Source organism: Rhineura floridana, chromosome 9 (assembly GCF_030035675.1).
Source record: "Rhineura floridana isolate rRhiFlo1 chromosome 9, rRhiFlo1.hap2, whole genome shotgun sequence".
NCBI classification, from domain to species: Eukaryota; Metazoa; Chordata; class Lepidosauria; order Squamata; family Rhineuridae; genus Rhineura; species Rhineura floridana.
This window is the reverse complement of record NC_084488.1, coordinates 61,726,040-61,743,608: the sequence shown is the minus strand read 5'-3', so window position 1 is coordinate 61,743,608 and position 17,569 is coordinate 61,726,040. Positions and strand designations below refer to the sequence as shown.

At 40.7% G+C, this 17,569-nt stretch overlaps 1 protein-coding gene across 10 annotated transcripts in view; it reads left to right on the top strand.

Annotated features, from left to right (window-relative positions):
- The window catches only part of TRIM2 (tripartite motif containing 2), a 94,548-nt gene that overhangs the window by 36,929 nt on the left and 40,050 nt on the right, over nucleotides 1-17,569 (top strand). For 3 of the 10 annotated variants that reach the window (XM_061584589.1, XM_061584583.1, XM_061584586.1), the window contains exons 2-5: nucleotides 8,678-8,859; nucleotides 11,846-12,083; nucleotides 15,276-15,427; nucleotides 16,073-16,253. In XM_061584589.1, the coding sequence (XP_061440573.1) occupies nucleotides 8,726-8,859; nucleotides 11,846-12,083; nucleotides 15,276-15,427; nucleotides 16,073-16,253 (705 nt within the window). In that variant the 5' untranslated portion in view covers nucleotides 8,678-8,725. Of the gene's footprint in view, nucleotides 1-1,906; nucleotides 2,310-4,411; nucleotides 4,699-4,776; nucleotides 4,933-8,028; nucleotides 8,076-8,121; nucleotides 8,219-8,677; nucleotides 8,860-11,845; nucleotides 12,084-15,275; nucleotides 15,428-16,072; nucleotides 16,254-17,569 lie in introns of those variants that run through there. The other 7 variants (XM_061584588.1, XM_061584585.1, XM_061584582.1 and 4 more) reach the window with 7 other exon arrangements.

The window sequence follows — 17,569 nt, the reverse complement described above, 5'->3', positions numbered from 1 at the left end:
GTGGTGAGTGCGCGCGCACGGCCAGCCACCCCCATCCATGCCCCTGGGAGGGTGCCCGCCGGAGGTCCGCACCCCTTGCGCTCCCGCTAGTGACGCTGGCTGTGGTGATTCATGTACTGGTAACCTCAAGACTTCATTATTGCAATGAGCTCTGGTGATGCAAAATGCTGCAGCTAGACTGTTGATGGGGACAGACTACTGCCAGCTCACAACTTCGGTGCTGAAAAGCTTGCACTAGCTGCCCATTTGTTACTGGACCAGTGCCTGATTGCTTATACCTCTGTCCACTATCTTTGGGGGAGTCTCTGTTAGTGGTTCCCCATAGCTCACATGCATAGCTTGTAATTACCAGAAGCCATGCATTCAGTGAAACTCCCTCCAAATGAGATTAGACAGGCAACCTCTTTGCTGTACTATGACTGTTCACTAGTGGGGCGCTCCTATATGCAGCCAATCACCGTGGGGTTCACTGTCAGTACCAATCAGCTGACTGGCACTGTCAGAAAGCCCCACTTGCAAAGAAACAATTGGGAGATAACTTTAATCTCCCAGCTGTTCCTTTGCGGTTATGTTCTTACCACCCCCCACATACGATACCATATAGGTGTGATCTGAGGGAAACTGCCTCACAGGCCAAACTGAGACCAGTGCTGGGCCTAGTTAGGCGAATAGGTCAGAGGTTTCTCACCCCTGGTCTATACTGTCTGGCAATAAATATCCAGGATTTCAGACAGGAATCTCTTACGTAAAACCTTTTATTGTGGAAAAGCAAACACAATAGGACTATGAAGCTTGGCACGTTTCCCCCCAACATGCTTTGCAGTATTCTCAGCAAAGAAAGGCAAGTAGAAGGCACTATTTCCTGGCCTAAGGGAATGGCCAGGGCTGTATCCAATGCTGCAGCTCCACTGGCACAACAGAATCCCATGCATGCAATAGAACTTCCTCTTCCTCTTCTGTCTGCTCCAACCCCCCCTGTGTGCCTTCAGAATTGGGTTGAGGAATCCTACAGAGCAAATTTGGGAGGCGTACAGGGAGAGGAGAGGAATAAATCCTGTTGCTTGAGTGGAACTCAATAATTAAGGAAAGATATAGAGAAGGAAGAACAGATTTGTGGCACCAGTTGGAAGTTGAGCAAATAATACAATAAACCTTTCTCTTATTGTTCAGTTTTTTGAGTACTTGCCAGGGGGAACTTCTAACAAAAAATGATAGAAAATACCCGACTGATATACTTATTTTGCACAATTAGCAAACACTCTGCATTGTATTCGAATTAGGCTGCTTAAATTTGGGGTCCTGAGATGAGGCACCCCTTGCATAACTTTTTCACAAAGTTGAATAGCTTCAGGTCTTATTTGATCCCACATAGTCTTCTTGTAAGATGAGAAACATTAGGTGAATTCAGGGCGGGCTGCTGGTTAGATACTTAATACAGTTCTGGGTGGATTGGCGAGCTCATCTCATTCTGTCTGTTGCACATTAAGTGGCTACCTAAGGATTATTGCATTAAAGATGGGAAACATGATAGGGGTTTATAAAAATATGAGCAGCAGGGAGAGGGTGGGTAGAGATTTCCCTCCCTTCTCATTTTCATTGAGTAAGTTACATTAAAAACCAAGAATATTTCCTTCCAAATAAATGTAGAATCAGAGTATCAGTATTAGATCCATATCTTAACACGATGAGAAAAATACTTACATGTGTCTTTTGCTGCTGTACCACAGTGATAGCTGTCCCCTGCCTGCTAATCCTGTAATAACATTCCGGTGACCAAATTCAATGGGCCAGCATCTGAGCCTTGAAACAGCTGATTGCTGACTTGGAAGGGGGAAAAATCCACCCAGCGAATCTCATTGCAGCTCTATGCTGCATCCCTATCCCACAATCCCTTGCACGGTTTGCTGCAGTCTTTCAGCAACGGGTTGAGTGAGAAAGATGTACTAAATAAAGATTGATTGGCTGGAATCCTTTTTTGGGGGAAGGTCTCTCACTTGTCAGTGACCTGGAGAGTGGGGGGAGGGAAATTAGTGACTGCTTGACTGGGCCTCCTTTTATTTCTTCCATGATTCTCTCCATGGAATGGAGCGCTGTTAGCTAAAGCAAGAAATATGCTGCATCTCTAATAACGACTGTCCAGACCCAGGGATTCTCTAACAGTTTCACACGTGAGGCTTTCAAACGTGACACATCACTACAATTATGGTTGGCTTATTCGGACGACTACAGGACACAGCTCTATCCTGGAAACATTTTACTTTTTTTTAACCTGGCACTGCATTGATTTAAGCTGCTTTTCATGAAGATGGGTATGTCTTGAGCATTCATGTTTGTTCAGTATTGTGCCTGGTGACTACTTGGTTATGCATTTTTGCCCCTGTTGTAGCTCCTTGCTTTTTAAATAATAACAACAATAGTAACAATAGGGTTAGATAAGTTCTTTAAACAACAGGGGAACAAGCTGTTTTTAAAAAATATGAGAAAACGAAAGTGTGAAGGGGGGAGGGGAAATCCTTCCTTTTGTATTGAGTGTGTGTGTGCATGAGGATGGGAGAGTTTTGCTTAATTGGTTTTAAAAATATAATTTAACTATAATATATATATTATATATATATATATATATATATATATATACACACACACACACACATACATACAGTGTTGATTCTGAGACTTAATAGACTGTTTGTATAGCCTTGCTTTGCTAGTATGGGTTGTCATCCAAAGTGATGTGCTTGTGTTATCTATATCTTATGCTTTTTTGTGCTACCTGTATCTTATTTGGTCTTTGAAGCAATATATAATAAGAGTCCCACCCTTGCCTACAGCTTTAGGGCTTGAGAGTTCCATTCCAAACGTTGCTACTGGAAAACTATTCATTCATAATGCATGGCTTAGACCCTCCGGTTTGTGCATACCATTGATAAGTGGTAGGCAATTCAGTCTGTTCTTTCAGAGTCTAATCACAGCTCTAGCTGGGTGGAGCACTGCCATTATCTGAAAATCCTATACATTTTGGACAGGCCGCCCTCAATCATCTTTATATTTCTACTTCCATCATGTAAAGCCATAATTCTGAGATAAATACATTTATTAAAACTGTATAAAATATTTTCTAGAGCCCAAATGGTTTATTTGATCGGAAGTTCTGTTTCAGATGGGTGTGGCTGCACACACTACTGATTTATTCCTTTATGGATTTATGGCTGCTCTTGGTTTCTTATTTTATGTGCATATATCACAATCTTGCATATACTGTCTTTGTTTCATAAAGACTGTTTTGATTAGAAATTGGGAATTGCTCCCTAGATCTTTTATAATTAGAAACCTACAAGAAGAAATGAGGATGATGTCATTCTTCTGGAAGGCTTCTTAATGCAAGCATTGATCTCTTATCAAAGGTGCTAGGTATCTGAGAGCTCTTACTCTGGATTTGGTTTAGCTGATCTGACTTTATTTTAGAGCCATCTCTTTATGCAGTGGTGAGAATTTATTTAGGTTACTTCATCCTGAAAGTATGCAAGTAACCCCCTTTGCCTGGCTTAAAAATTAATGAAAGGAACTTGCTCCCCAACTTAAAGATAACAGCTTTTCTTTTAAAGCTTTGCAGTGACATTTTTAGCACAGTTGGTTTATAACCCTTCCTTGCCTTTTAAACTAAATTGATTCCACTTTGATGGCATATTAAATTATACATGTCCTTTTCAGGTGACTAGGAAGTGCTCTGTTAATTAATGTAAGTTTCAACAAGGAGCCAATCCGGTATAGACAATAGGACTTCTTAGAACAAGCAGACTTGTGTTCAAGTCTTTGCAGTTCCATGGACTCATTGGCTGCACTCAAATAGTCCTCCAAACTAGAGCTTGCTCAAACCATACTTTTTCCAGTTTAGATACAATGCACAACTATGGTTTACTTAGACCAAGAAGTAGCCTATTAAGCTGCACGTGTTGGGACAGGAGGGAGTGCTTGAGCCATGAATCTTCCTCCATGTCTGTCCCTGCTCCTTGGAGAATGCTGCCATTGTGTAGCTATCAACAACTCACTTGTTGATCTTGCACATATTTACTTGGGAGTAAACACCCTTAAATAGGTAGAACATCTAAGTAAACCTGCAGAGGAGAGGGCTACACTGTGGAAACTAAGTGGGATCATGTGAACTCTCCAAATTCCATGGCTCATAAGAAAACAAGAACACTTAATTGCCTTTCTCTTCTTTTTTCCCTTTCACATACATGAGTAAGTATTTATAATTCTAATCTAGACTGGGACCTTGGATGTGATAACTTTCTCTCTCCGAAAACTTAAAAGCCAGAAGCAGCAAAAACCTTTACCAAGGAAAGCATGTTAATCATATGCAGCTGGAATAAAAACATCTTTCTCTTTAAGAGCCAGCAATGATGAGGTTGAATTTACTTTCCTAAGGAGGATGTCCTAAGGTGCAGGGCAGGGATGAAAAACCTCAGGCCCAGAGACCTAATGAGACTCTCCAGGCCCCTCTGTCTGGCCTCCAGACCTTTCCCACACCCACTCCTGAGCCGCCCACACACCCCATGAGCTCTGCTTTGTATGTTCCCTGAGTGTTTTTGCCTAGTTGGCATGTCTTTTTGAATTCTGGCAATGCTTCTGGCTTGCCTGGACGGATGATAGAGAGGGGTGTGTGACTGTGTGTAGAAGCTACCCTACGTACATTTACAGGTAACATTTACATTTATTGCTTTGCCCACTTTTGCCTCTGGTCCCACCCACCACTGGCATGTGGCCCCCAGAAGATTGTCCCAAAGCGAATGTGGTCCTTTGGCTGAAAAAGGTTCCCTATCTCCTGGTGGAAGGCCTCTGCGAAGAAGGCCCCCAACCCTGGTACTTGCCAATCTAACAGCACAGACTGGTGGCCCATAGAGCAGGATCCTGGACACTGATCTTAATGCTTGGGTAGGCTCATACATACTTTGCAACCATAAGGATGAGAAACTTGCTGTTAATTAAAAATTAAAGAAATAAAAAAGACGTGCAATCCTAACCATGTCTCAGAAGTAAGTCCTATTGAATTCAATGGGGCTTACTTCCAGGTAAGTAGAGTTAGAATTGCAGCCCTATTCAATAAATTGAATTTCTTAGCAGAAAAACCTGAAAAATATAAAATAATATATGTGTAGCCTTATAATTTCAGCACCTGACTTAGAAGTGTAGCTTTCTTTCATGATGAAAAGTATCCACCAGGCCATGCCTTAATTATTATAAATTTATCATTTTTCATAACTTGCTTTCTTTCCATGCATGACACTGATCTTTTTGTATGTGTAGTAGATTTAGTTTCCTGGTGTTTAAGAATGTTGGACTGGAAAGACTAGGATTCAAATCCTCACTTAGCCATAAGGCTAACTGAGTGATTTTGAGCCAGTCGCTTTCTCAGCCTAACCTACCTTACCAGGTTGTTGAAAGGTGAGAACCATGTATGCCACATGGAGCTTCTTACAGGAAAGATGGGATGTAAATATAATAAATAAATAAATAATATAATCAGTGTTATGTATATTTTTTGAAAAACAATTGGTGGTGGTGGGAACACTGCTTTAGCAGCTTCAATACATTTTGTAAACATTTGTACTCTGTCAATGAACACTGACACCTTTCTTGGATAAACAGAGGCCCCATTTGCATTATACATCAAAAGCAGTATTATAGCACTTTAAACAGTCATGGCTTCCCCCAAAGAATCCTGGCAACTGTAGTTTAAGGGTGCTGAGAGTTTTTAGGAGAGCCCTGTTTCCCTCATAGACCTACAATTCCCAGAGTTCCCTGGGAAGAGAGATTGCTTGTTCAACCCCTCTGAGAATTGTAGCTCTGTGAAAGGAATATGGGTCTGCAACGACTTGCAACACCCTTAACAAGCTACAGTTCCTAAGATTCTTTAGGGGAAGCCATGACTGGTTAAAGTGGTATAATAGTGCTTTAAATGGATAGTGCAGGTGAGGCCAGAGAGCCTTGTCATGGTTAACCACACTCTTGTAATATCTTACCATAAAAAGAACGCTACAAATCTGTCTGAAACTAGAAATGGTCTTTCCACAATTTCTGTCCCTTTTCATTTTTCTGCTGTTTTCATTTTGGTATAGAATACTTTGTCTACTCTTCATTCCATAGTAAAGCTTTTCCCAACACTTAACTCTACCCCAGGAAATATTTTACCTACTTAATTTCTGTGTATCAGGCACAAACTATTTAACAGCAACTCACCTCTTTGTTTAAACCTGGCTTTTCTCCCATTGTGTTTAAAATGGAGGGTAGGCTCAGTTTTCGGGGGGAAAGGGATATGGGTGTGTGTGGTAGGATTTGGGCTGGGAATGCCTTCACTGTGTTCAGTTGGGGTTTGAAAGCATGTTAGGGGAAAGGCTGTGGTAGGCACATTTGCAAACTGGAGCAACCATCATGGACACCAGGCACACATGTATGCATAGCAACTACGTGTACCACAGCTGATGTCCTCATTTACTCACTCACTCTCTGCCTGGAATTAGACTTTAAAAGTGTTTTAGCTCACCCCCAACCTAATAAGGTGGTGGCTGGGTTATGATCTTCCTGGAGATTGTCTCTGGGAAGAGAGTGTTACTCTTGCTTCTTTCAAGCCTGATGTCAGTGGGGTAAGGGATGGATAAGATCCTGTGGGCACCAGGAAAGGCCTCTGCATGCACATGTTAGTGATCCATGGGCTGCTGTGGCAAAGTAAGCTGCAGCCTGAGGCAAGGGAAGGATTCAGCTCCCTCACCTCAGTACTTCTTTTGTTCTAAAAACTTGTTACTAGGACCATCTGACCTTAAACATGTTGTCTGGCTGTTCTCATGTATCATTTGACTCTCAGAGTAGACCAGTACAACATTATGCTAAATGGAATACTTCCATTGTTACTTTATAGTTGACCCTCTTGTTTAGGAAATGTCACAATAGGTTGGGATGTTTGGTTGCATCTTTCACAATTTAGATGTAGAGTAACTGAAAGAAAATGTATTGGGGGAAGGGCCATATCTTGGAAGTTGAGCACATGTGTTGTATGCAAAATATCACAGGTTCAGTCCCTGGCTTCTCCAGTTTGGGTTGGAAAAGGCTTCTGTATGAACCCTTGGAGAGCTGCTGTCAGTCATTGTAGACCAGAGAGCCTCCTGCCCACAGCATGATATCATCTGGACTTCTGTGCCCCCTCTTGCCCATCAGCTATTCAATGGAGGGCAGTTGGGGAAGGAAAGAGCTTTAATGTTGTGCAGAGCATGCAGTTGCAGCTCCTCCTTCTACAAGTAAATCAAAGCCAAGGGGAAAATGTCTTAGCAGAAAAGTAGACTTTCAAAAAGTGTCCATATACAATGCAATTGCATGCATGCAATTTTTGGGATGCAATTGCATTTTTAAGTTTGAGGCTTTGAATATCTATAAAGGACTGTTTGCAGTTCATCTGTGCATAGATGATGTTTGCATTCTTCTGTTGGGATTACTGAGTTCTCTTTGCTGTTTTGTACAGTAAGGACAGATGAAGGGTGTTGGAGAGCTTTTATCTTTATTTTTAATGAACTTTGTAAAAACTTTTATGGGAGTAATGGAAGGTGACATTTAAGTGGAGTTACTAAATTAAATATATACCTCTGTTTCCATGGGTCATAGTTCTCTGTGTGATTTGTGTGTTAACTGAGGGTGACTTGTAGGTCTGGCCCTGCCTGCTAATGGAATGTAGCTCCCAAATGCATCCCACTGGGTTACTGTGGCCCTTGGCATGAAAAGGTTCCCTACTCCTGATATAGACAGTACTGATCTAGATTGTCTGATTTGATGCAAGGCAGTTTCCTGTGTTCTTCCTGTTAACTGCCAGCTGACCAGTATAGCAAAGGCATAAATATGAGGTCTTTGCTATAGAGTTGAGCTATGTGTTGCTTTTCACTTATTGGCCAGGCTGTAGCTGACTATTTATATTCATATTAAATTAGTGAAAGTATATTAGCCTGATCTAGTATAAAAATAATCCTATCTGTCAATTTAACCTAGTTTTGTCTGCTCTGGCTGGTTGTAGGTCTCCAGAGTCAAAAGCAGAGGTGAGTGTTTCCTATTCACTTGTTACCTGATTCTTTTAACTGGTGATACCAGGGATTCACTCTACTATTTGCAACTCATGTGCTCCACCAGTAAGCACTGGTCCCTCTGCAGCATCAGAAACGAATGCCCATACGTTGACCAGGTTAGGAAAAAATTTGTCTTGGCATAATTGCCTATCAGAGGGTAGCCTTTTATTTTATTTATTTATTTATTACATTTATATACCACCCCATAGCTGAAGCTCTCTGGGCAGTTTACAGCAGTTTAGGCGGTTTTCTTTTGTAACACTCAGTATCATATGAGTAAGACCAGATTTCAGCCTGATTGGTTCCTAGATGGCAGACAACCCGGGCGCTGCTCTGAAAGTGGAATATAAATATAATGACTGAATTTAAAAGAAACTAATGCAGTATAGTAAGGTTTTTTTCTTGACATCTGCCCAGATGCTTTAACAGCAGGAATTTATAGTGTAGCATTTCCAGGCATTACACACTGCATTTCTTATTATTATAGATCTTGAATCGAGATAAAGAACATTAAAGCTCATTGTTAGCAGAAAGTTAAACCCTCTAAAGCTTTGTTGTTTGCTTGAACATTTCAGCAGTGTGCAGGGTAAAAGAGAACAGGACCCACATGTCAGTGGTCTAGGATGGCCAGTGAAGGCTCCAACATCCCAAGTCCTGTGGTGCGTCAGATTGACAAACAATTTCTAATCTGCAGCATATGCCTGGACCGCTACAAAAATCCCAAAGTACTCCCCTGTCTGCACACTTTCTGTGAGAGGTAAGAAGGATTTCTATTTCCTCCCATCAGTGTTACAGTTGGCTTGTCTCCCTGGATTCCCACAGTGACCAGTTCCCAGAAGTCTAGAGTTACGCTGATAATTCAATGAACCTTCACTCCTGTAAAAAAATGTCTCCTGAAATATGAAACTTTTAATGGATAGAAAGATAAAATGCCCTTGGGTTTGTTTGATGCATAAGAAGAAAGACAGGATTCAGATTCTTAAAGAGGATATTGCAAAGTAATCTGGAATCTCACTGTGCTCTTTGGGTAAGCAGTTCTGTCTTTATTGTGAATGTTGTACTGGGGCTGATGAGAGTTGTAATCCAACAACATCTGGAGGGCACCAGGTTGGTGAAGGCTACTCCAGAAGATGCCTGAAATTCACTGCTGATGTCTTTTTTTCTGGCCAAGCTCCTGTACATTTAACTTACCAGGTGGGATTTTTCCTGTGCTACACTTCCATTCCTGGAAAAGCAACAGAGAAGCCTTAGCCACAGAAAGAATGCAGCAATCCTGTCTGAATGTGGAAATGATCTTTCCACCATTTCTGCACTCTTGACTTTGTCTATTTTCATTTTGTAAAACTGCTTTACCTATTATGTTCCATAGGCATTTGCCTTTTTAAAAAACATCTTGAATGAGTCTGTCTTTCTTTATGTTTTAGAAATATCTGTTCATCTTGGCATATTCTTTTAGAAGCCAGTTCAGCCTGAAAGGCAGTTAGTCTTATGTGTCTGCTGCTGTGGGCTGATTCTAGTCTGGATTCAACTTGGCATGCTAGCACAAATGCTCACAGTGGTGGGACAAAATCCAAACCTAGGCTTAAAGCAGCGTGTGGTGACAGATGTGCTTAATTGCCTCACCACAGGCTGAAGCAGTCAGAAGTTAGTAGAGGCTTGGCTTTTCCCTCACAGCCACCAAAGGCTGAGGTGATCACAAGAATAACCCCAAAGTAATGCAAATCATTCCATGGGCTAAGATTGGCTGGGAAGCAGAATATAATAATAAATAATAATGTTTTAATCTCTGCTCCACCACTCTAGAGCTTATCCTAACTTTTTAAAAGCATTATACATGTGTGGATGTTGTAGGTACCAAATGTTGTCTTCAGAATTTTAGTGGTAATCTGATGGAGTGTAAACAAAATCTCAAAATGTCATAAAGACATGCTGATATTGGGCACTGACCCAGCAGGGAACCCCCAACAAGCACTTGATCATATGTCATTAAATGATTATACAATTGGTAAAGCTATAGGTGAAAACCAAAGGGTTGCATGTAGAGCTTTCAGATTCTCTGTTCTAATTTTGGATGGGTGGATTCAGTTAAATGGCACATGACTTTGCATGTGGATGGTCCCAAGTTCCACAGGTGGTATCTCCTGCCAAAAATAACTGGTTGCAAGAGGTTAGAGCAGCCTCTGCCTGAGACCCTGGAGAGCCACTGCCAGTCAGATTAGACCAGGGATGGGGAACCTGTGACTCTCCAGATGTGGTTGGACACCAACTCCCATCAGCCCCACTCATGATGGCCAGTGGTTAGGGACTATGGGTTATAGTCAGCAACATCAGGAGAGCCACAGGTTCCTCATCCCTGGAGTAGACAATACTGGGCAAGGTGGACCAGTGGTCTTGATTTGGTCTGGGTCAAGGGTAGCCAGGCTTTATATGTCCCTATATGTATACTGGCACATTTGAAGTCTGACTCCCCTATAGCAAGTCAAGACTAACCCTTCATCCCCCCCAGTTGTTCTAGAAAATCAAGGGATTCCAGAGAGGCATTTGATGGAACAGAAGGAGCTGCATCAGGAGAAGGAAAGAGGCACCCCTTTATTGCACATGCCTAAGTGCCTCATGCATTCACAAGGAGCTTTCCGAATTCTGGCTAGTCAATGCTAGTTTAAATGCAAGAGTTTTTTGTTTTTTGTTTGTCACTGGACAGTTGATTCCCACAGAATTATTTTAGGCCCCATGGTTAATCAGCGTTTGACATGGAGGCCCAGAAAACATTGACATTAATGATCTATAATACTGCTGCTGCTTTTATTAATATAATATGAAAAATATAAGTAATGCTTCATGGTGCTTCCACCAAACTTTGGACCAGAGAGAGAGAGTACCACCAAATGCAAACAAGGACAGGGCTCCTGCAATCATAATGGCTGTTGAGAAGAGGCAAATTCAGCCAGTGTCATTTGCCATAGAGGGAGCAACTTATTCCGCTTCTCCGCTATTAATGATAAAGGAGTCCCATCTTTCCCCACATCTAGCCAAAGAGTGTTTGTCTGAACAGTGCAAGACATTCTTGTAGAGTCTGGAACATTTCATGTGAGCAGAAGCTCAGGCTGTGGACATTTGTCCTTGTTGCTTTCTTATGTTTTTAAAATAGAGTTTTAAAGATGAATACCTCATTGCCTGTTTGGTGCAGAATTGTAGAGAATTAGGTGGTACATTTTTTAAAAAACAACCCAAAGATGACAGTGGGCTAGTAAAATGTGTGGGTATACCACAGGAAACAAAGTTTCTATCATATTACTGGTAGCTCTCTGGAAAACATTGCTGATTTGATAGTGCACCTTGAAGATGATTTCTTTTTGCTCTTGCATGGATGCCTTCTCTCCTCATCTTCTGTTTAGACTGTCTCTAGTCATCTCACTATATAATTGCTGTATTTTTTATGTAACTCACAAGAGCCTCCCCAATCTGGTGTCCTCCAGCTGTTGCTGGACTACAACTCACATCAACCCTCACCATTGGCCATGGTGACTGGAGCTGATGGGAGATGGCATCCAATAACATTTGGAAGGTGACAGGTTGGGGAAGCCTGCCAAAATACATTGTTCTCCTCTCCTGATATGAGTTGCAAAATGTGAAAATTTCAAGCTGTGCTAATGGTTTCTCTTTCTCCTCTTAATAACTCATGCTGTAGGAGACTTCTTTTTTTGCCCTCTGACATTGGTCTATCTTTTTACCATCCTCATTAGGTGCCTACAGAATTATATTCCACCCCACAGCTTAACCCTTTCTTGCCCAGTGTGCCGCCAGACATCCATCCTGCCAGAGAAAGGGGTTTCTGCTCTTCAGAACAACTTCTTCATCACCAACCTGATGGATGTCCTGCAGAGAACTCCAGACAACAGCATTGAGGAGTCTTCCATTTTGGAGACTGTCACAGCTGTTGCTGCAGGGAAACCACTCTCTTGCCCCAATCATGAAGGAAATGTAAGTGGGCTAGGCTTCTCATAAAGTTTACCAGTTGATTAGGGGGGGAAAGGCAATTTTCATTGGATCCTAAAATTAAAATTGGGGATTATTGGACTCGCAAATTATTGATGTAATAACAACAACAGAAATCATTAATTTGATAGATGTTACTCAGCTTTTATTATATGCTCGCATATGGATACCTCATTAAAGAACTGGGATGAATTTGTGCGTACTAGCAGATTAACCCTCAGTGAGCCCAATACTGAGTGTTCTGGTTACATTCTCTGTTTGTAGGATGCTGCACTTTCTATGGAATTAATCATGATGGTTAGTAAAGTGCCTTTCTCACTACCAAGCTCAGTAGATGTTCTATAATTCATTTAAGTGACAGTTTATGCATCTATTTTAGTTTTAAGTGAAAGCAACTGGCTATGATTTGGAAGATGAACTACTACTTTTGCTCTTTCTTTCATCTATAAATTAATATATTCCTTGAACTGGAGGACCAAAAGTCCATTTCCTTCTCCATTATTTTTATTTATTTATTTATTTATTGAATTTATTAGTCACCCATCTGGCTGGCTGTCCAGCCACTCTGGGCGACGTACAAAATAGGCATACAATACCTAGACATTAAAAATCTAAAAACAATGAAGATAAAACCTAGCCCACCCCAAAAGCCTGCCTGAAGAGCCAGGTCTTCAAGGCCTGGCAGAAACTCATCATGTTGTGAGTCCTTTCCTATCGTCAATCTATGCCAATTTTTACCAACCTGGTGCCCTTCAGATGTTGTTGGACTACAACTTCCCATCATCCACAGCCAGCATTGCCAGTAATCAGGGAGGATGGGAGCTCTAGTCTAGAAACTAACCTTGATTACTAAGTTCTGCCTCCCCTGTAGGAGGCAATATGCTTCATAATGCCAGTTGCCGGAAACCGCAGGAGGGGAGAGTGCTGTTATGCTCGGATCCTACTTTGGATGCTTCCCATAGGCATCTGGTTAGCCACTGTCAGAACAGGATGCTGATGGGCCACTGATCAGCAGGCTCTTCCCATGTTCTTAACATGTGGAAGACACCAGGTTGGGAAAGGCTGATCTATGCAATCCAGACCATAATATGTTTAAATTATGTAGGAAGTGAACTGCACAAGCTGTCTGCAGAGCAAATATCTCAAGAGTAATCGAACAAATAAAACAAACAGAGGAAAAGTAATCCCTTTATCAGCAGGTTCTTTGGTAGTCTGACATGGGAGGGAGGCATACCTTTCTGATAGCAGATTGTATCCTGCGTGTGAACAAAACTCATTCAAGAGAAATATTATTGGATTCACCTGTACACCACCCAATATCATTGCTGTCCAGTTATGGTAATCGGTGGCACTGGGAGATTAAAAACACGCAGAGAGGGCACATGCTAACAAGGGTCCTCGGGAATGAATGGAGCATATGGGCTGAATTATTTCATTATTCCACTTGAGCTGGTGGGTTGGCATCCTTGTTACATCAGAAAACACTGTGTTGCATTCAGAATGTGCCAGTTGAATGTGAACAGCATTGCAATAATTGCCTCACGTGATTAGGAAGCTTTTTCATTAAAGTAAAATGCAATCAAATCCTTGGCAAGTGGCAGACAAAAGTCCTTAGGCATGACAGAGGTAACAGCAGCTTCTGACCAGCTTGGCAAAAATGAGTGTTTCAGAGTTACAGGGTTAGCAGCAAGAGTTAGTAGAGGGCCCCTACATGCACACTGCATGGAAATCTAGTACAAGACCATATATTTCAACATACTTTTGTCACCTAGATGTAACACACAAAGCTCTACACCTCTCCAGATGTTGTTGGACTCCAACTCCCATCAGCCCAGCATTCCTGAAAAAGGGTTTTCTTCTGTTTATGCACCACTTAGATTAATAGGACATTAAAAAAAACAGATCCAGTACTGGGCAACAAATACTCTGAATGTTTCTGAAGATTATGACTCCACTAAACAAGAGTATTGCTTCTCAAAACATATATGTCTATTAGTCTCATATGAGAGAGAACAAAGTGTCTAGTGGCACCTTATAAAGCTATCACTCAGGAAGATTCAGATGTCTAACAAAATCTTCCATGTAAAAACCTTCAACAGAGATCACACGTTAAGCTTGTTTTTACGAGCTTATTTAAAACCCTTCCGTCATGATGGTTTTTTTTAATGCAGACTAGAACTAAGAAAGAGAGGTGCTTTTTAACAGATGCTTTATCCTTTGTTAGTTGAGAGGCTTGCTTCTATTTCTGTTAATCTGCAGGAGTTTCTTGGCCTCACTGGGTCCTTTTGTATAATTTATTTTAATGTTCTCTTGCCTAGTTTGAAAAATAACTAATGTTGTCTCCCTCTGCTAAACTTTTTAAAATGTCAGCCTAAGCTGTACTGATCACTCCCTGTTAGGCTTGTGACTGCCAAAAATATGGCCTTCATTATATGCAAACCTGATGCCATTCTGTTTTGTATTTCAGAGTGCATCACTAATGCTGTTGGCTTTTGTGCAGTAACTTAATGCTCTTAATGCACAAGGCATGGCAGTTTTATCTGAAACAGAATAACGGTGGAAGCATATCATGTGGCATTTCAAGTATCTGAAATTGAGTGCACGTTTATTTGTGTGTGTTAAAGTAGGGTAATTTTTAACATAAACTTTCATAAAAATCACAGATATAAATCCATGATGTTAAACATAAGCACTGTTTTATTACATTTTAATCACAAGCAAATATTTTGTTTGACAATGCAGTAGGTTTGAACTCCAGTCACTGGTACACATGGCTATTTATAATATAATCTCATTTGGTGACTTTTTGTGTGCTTGTGGGGGAACTTAATAGAATTTGTGATAAGAGACTTTTTTGACATTAACAGTACCACCCCCCAAGCAAATCTATTCAGAAGTAAACCCATGAATGTCAATGAGACTAAGGCTGCAATCCAATGCACAGTTACCTGGAAGTAAGTCCCATTGAACCCAATGCAGCTTACGTCTGAGTAGACATGTATTGGATTGCACTGTAAGGCTGCAATCCTTACCCTGGTTACCTGGGCTCGGAATTTGCCACACTTAATTCAATAGGCCTCACTTCTGAGTAGACAGGGTCAGTATTCAAAATGGCATGCCTCTAACCAGAGAAACTGGGACTCTAATGATGGTCACACTCTCCCTCTCTGTAATCAGCTGATGGAATTCTACTGTCAGTCCTGTGAGACAGCCATGTGTCAGGAATGTACAGAAGGAGAGCATGCAGAACATCCCACAGTACCTCTCAAGGATGTAGTAGAACAACACAAGGCTTCCCTTCAAGCACAGCTAGATGCTGTCAACAAAAGGTAGGAAACCTTCTGTAATACACATCCCATGTGGTAGGAGTAGCCCTGTCTTCCAGGCCCAGACATCTGTTGCTCCTAGATTTCTGGAGGAGGGATTCTTCCTGGATGGTGGGGGTGAGGGCTTGCTCTCCAAAACAGCAAAGATCTGTGTAGGCAAAATTATATAACTGCATTATATATAGAACTATAACTTTAAAAATGGGTTCCTGAGCTTGTTTTCTCCTTTCTTTCTCCCCAGTCCTTTCCTTGTGTGTCTCATACCTTTTTAGATACTAAACCTGAGGGCAGTGGTTGTCTTGACTACTCATTTATGTAAGCCACTCTGGAGGCCTTTTTTGGAGTATGTAAATGCTTCAAAATAAAATGAAATAAAATCCTTGAGCTGTATCCAATGCTGCCACTCCGCTGGCGCAAGGAACTCCCATGCTCAGTGGAACTTCCTCTTCCTCTCCTGTCCCCTCCAGGCCCCTCCTGCAGGCACACCCTTGAAATCAGCTCTGGAGGGACCTGGTTTGTATTCTGTCAAGTTGTAATCATTAAGATAAAAATACCCCAAAAATATAATTCTGTGTCATATGACTTCATATGGAAAAATGATGGTAATGCTATTTGAAATGCCATATGCTGTGATTTATTCTTCAACAGGCTTCCAGAGATAGATACAGCACTTCATTTCCTTTCTGAAATTATACATCAGCTGACCAACCAAAAGACCAGCATTGTAGATGAAATTCATTCCACTTTTGATGAACTCCAGAAGACTTTAAATGTCCGCAAGAGTGTACTGCTTATGGAACTGGAAGTGAATTATGGGCTTAAACATAAAGTAAGACCTTTGTGCTTTTCAGACAGATTTTATCCATTTCATTTACACCACTTGGAAAAATGATGTCTGAAATCTCAGCTTCTTGAGCTGAGAGAGGGTGGGAAATAGCCTGTATACTATATAAGATTAATTGAGAACCCAACTTCAGTTGTGAGCTTTTCATTTCATTTTCATTAGGTGAAAAATAGTGACTTTATGCAAATAAACTCTGCAACATCTCCATAAAATGTGTCTAAAGGCCAATAATTGGGAAAAAAGCTTTAAAGGAACAATCATTCCCGACTGGATTATCAGAGTGCATATTATTGTACTGATCTAACTGAGAATTTAGAAAACTGAAAATTAACTATTGCCATAATCAATGGTTAAAGAATTGTCCAGTTTCATTAGGCATGGTACAGCAGACAATCAAAATAAATATGATTGTTTTTAATGTTTTCACCTTATTAGATGAAGATGATGATTATAAACCAGTTATGGACATATGTTCATTGCTGCCCTATTTTCATTGTAAGAATGTAATTTGTTTTCTTAATGTGTATTAAGAAATACAGTATATAAATAGACACACTGTTAACACGTTAAAGCATTGTGTTGAATCTTTTTCTCCCTGTGTAAGGGAAGAGAAAATACAAATTTGGAAGGATGCAAATGTGGGTGTACTATTTTAAAATCTTTCTTTGTAGTGTATTTCTGCTGCCACTTGGGATTTAGTACATTTCATCCACATTTACAGCTTACAGTCAGATTTAGAATACTAGTGAGGTGCATCTGTTTAATTCAGCACATCCTTCAGCAAATTGAGTACAAAAAAACTGTTCTCTCAATTTATTTAACTCAACAAAATTCCCTTACAAAAATGCAAAAGTGATGCATAACACACTGAACCAGAGATATATTTTAAATTATTGGGCTGTTTATATATGTTTATGTTTCCAACAATACAAAATGAGGCTATATATATAGCCTCATTGTATTGTTGGAAACCTGATGAAAATTAAGCGCCCCTATATTGGGGACTGCAGGGAATAACGTCTAAAATGATGTTCTGTATGTTTTCCTTATATCCTCACATGAGAAAGTTTATCTGTTTTGAGTTGGGAGCGGGATCCTTATTCAAGTGGACTATTTTGGGAATGTAGTTAATGAGATATGTCATCTCTTCCCTTGCCCCTCAACAAAAGTTAGAACGTAGGATTTTATTTATTTATTTATTAAATTTATATCCTGCCCTTCCTCCAGAAGGAGCCCAGGGTGGCAAACAACAAGCAACAAAACACTAAAAACATCTTTAAACACATCTTTTTAAAAATCCC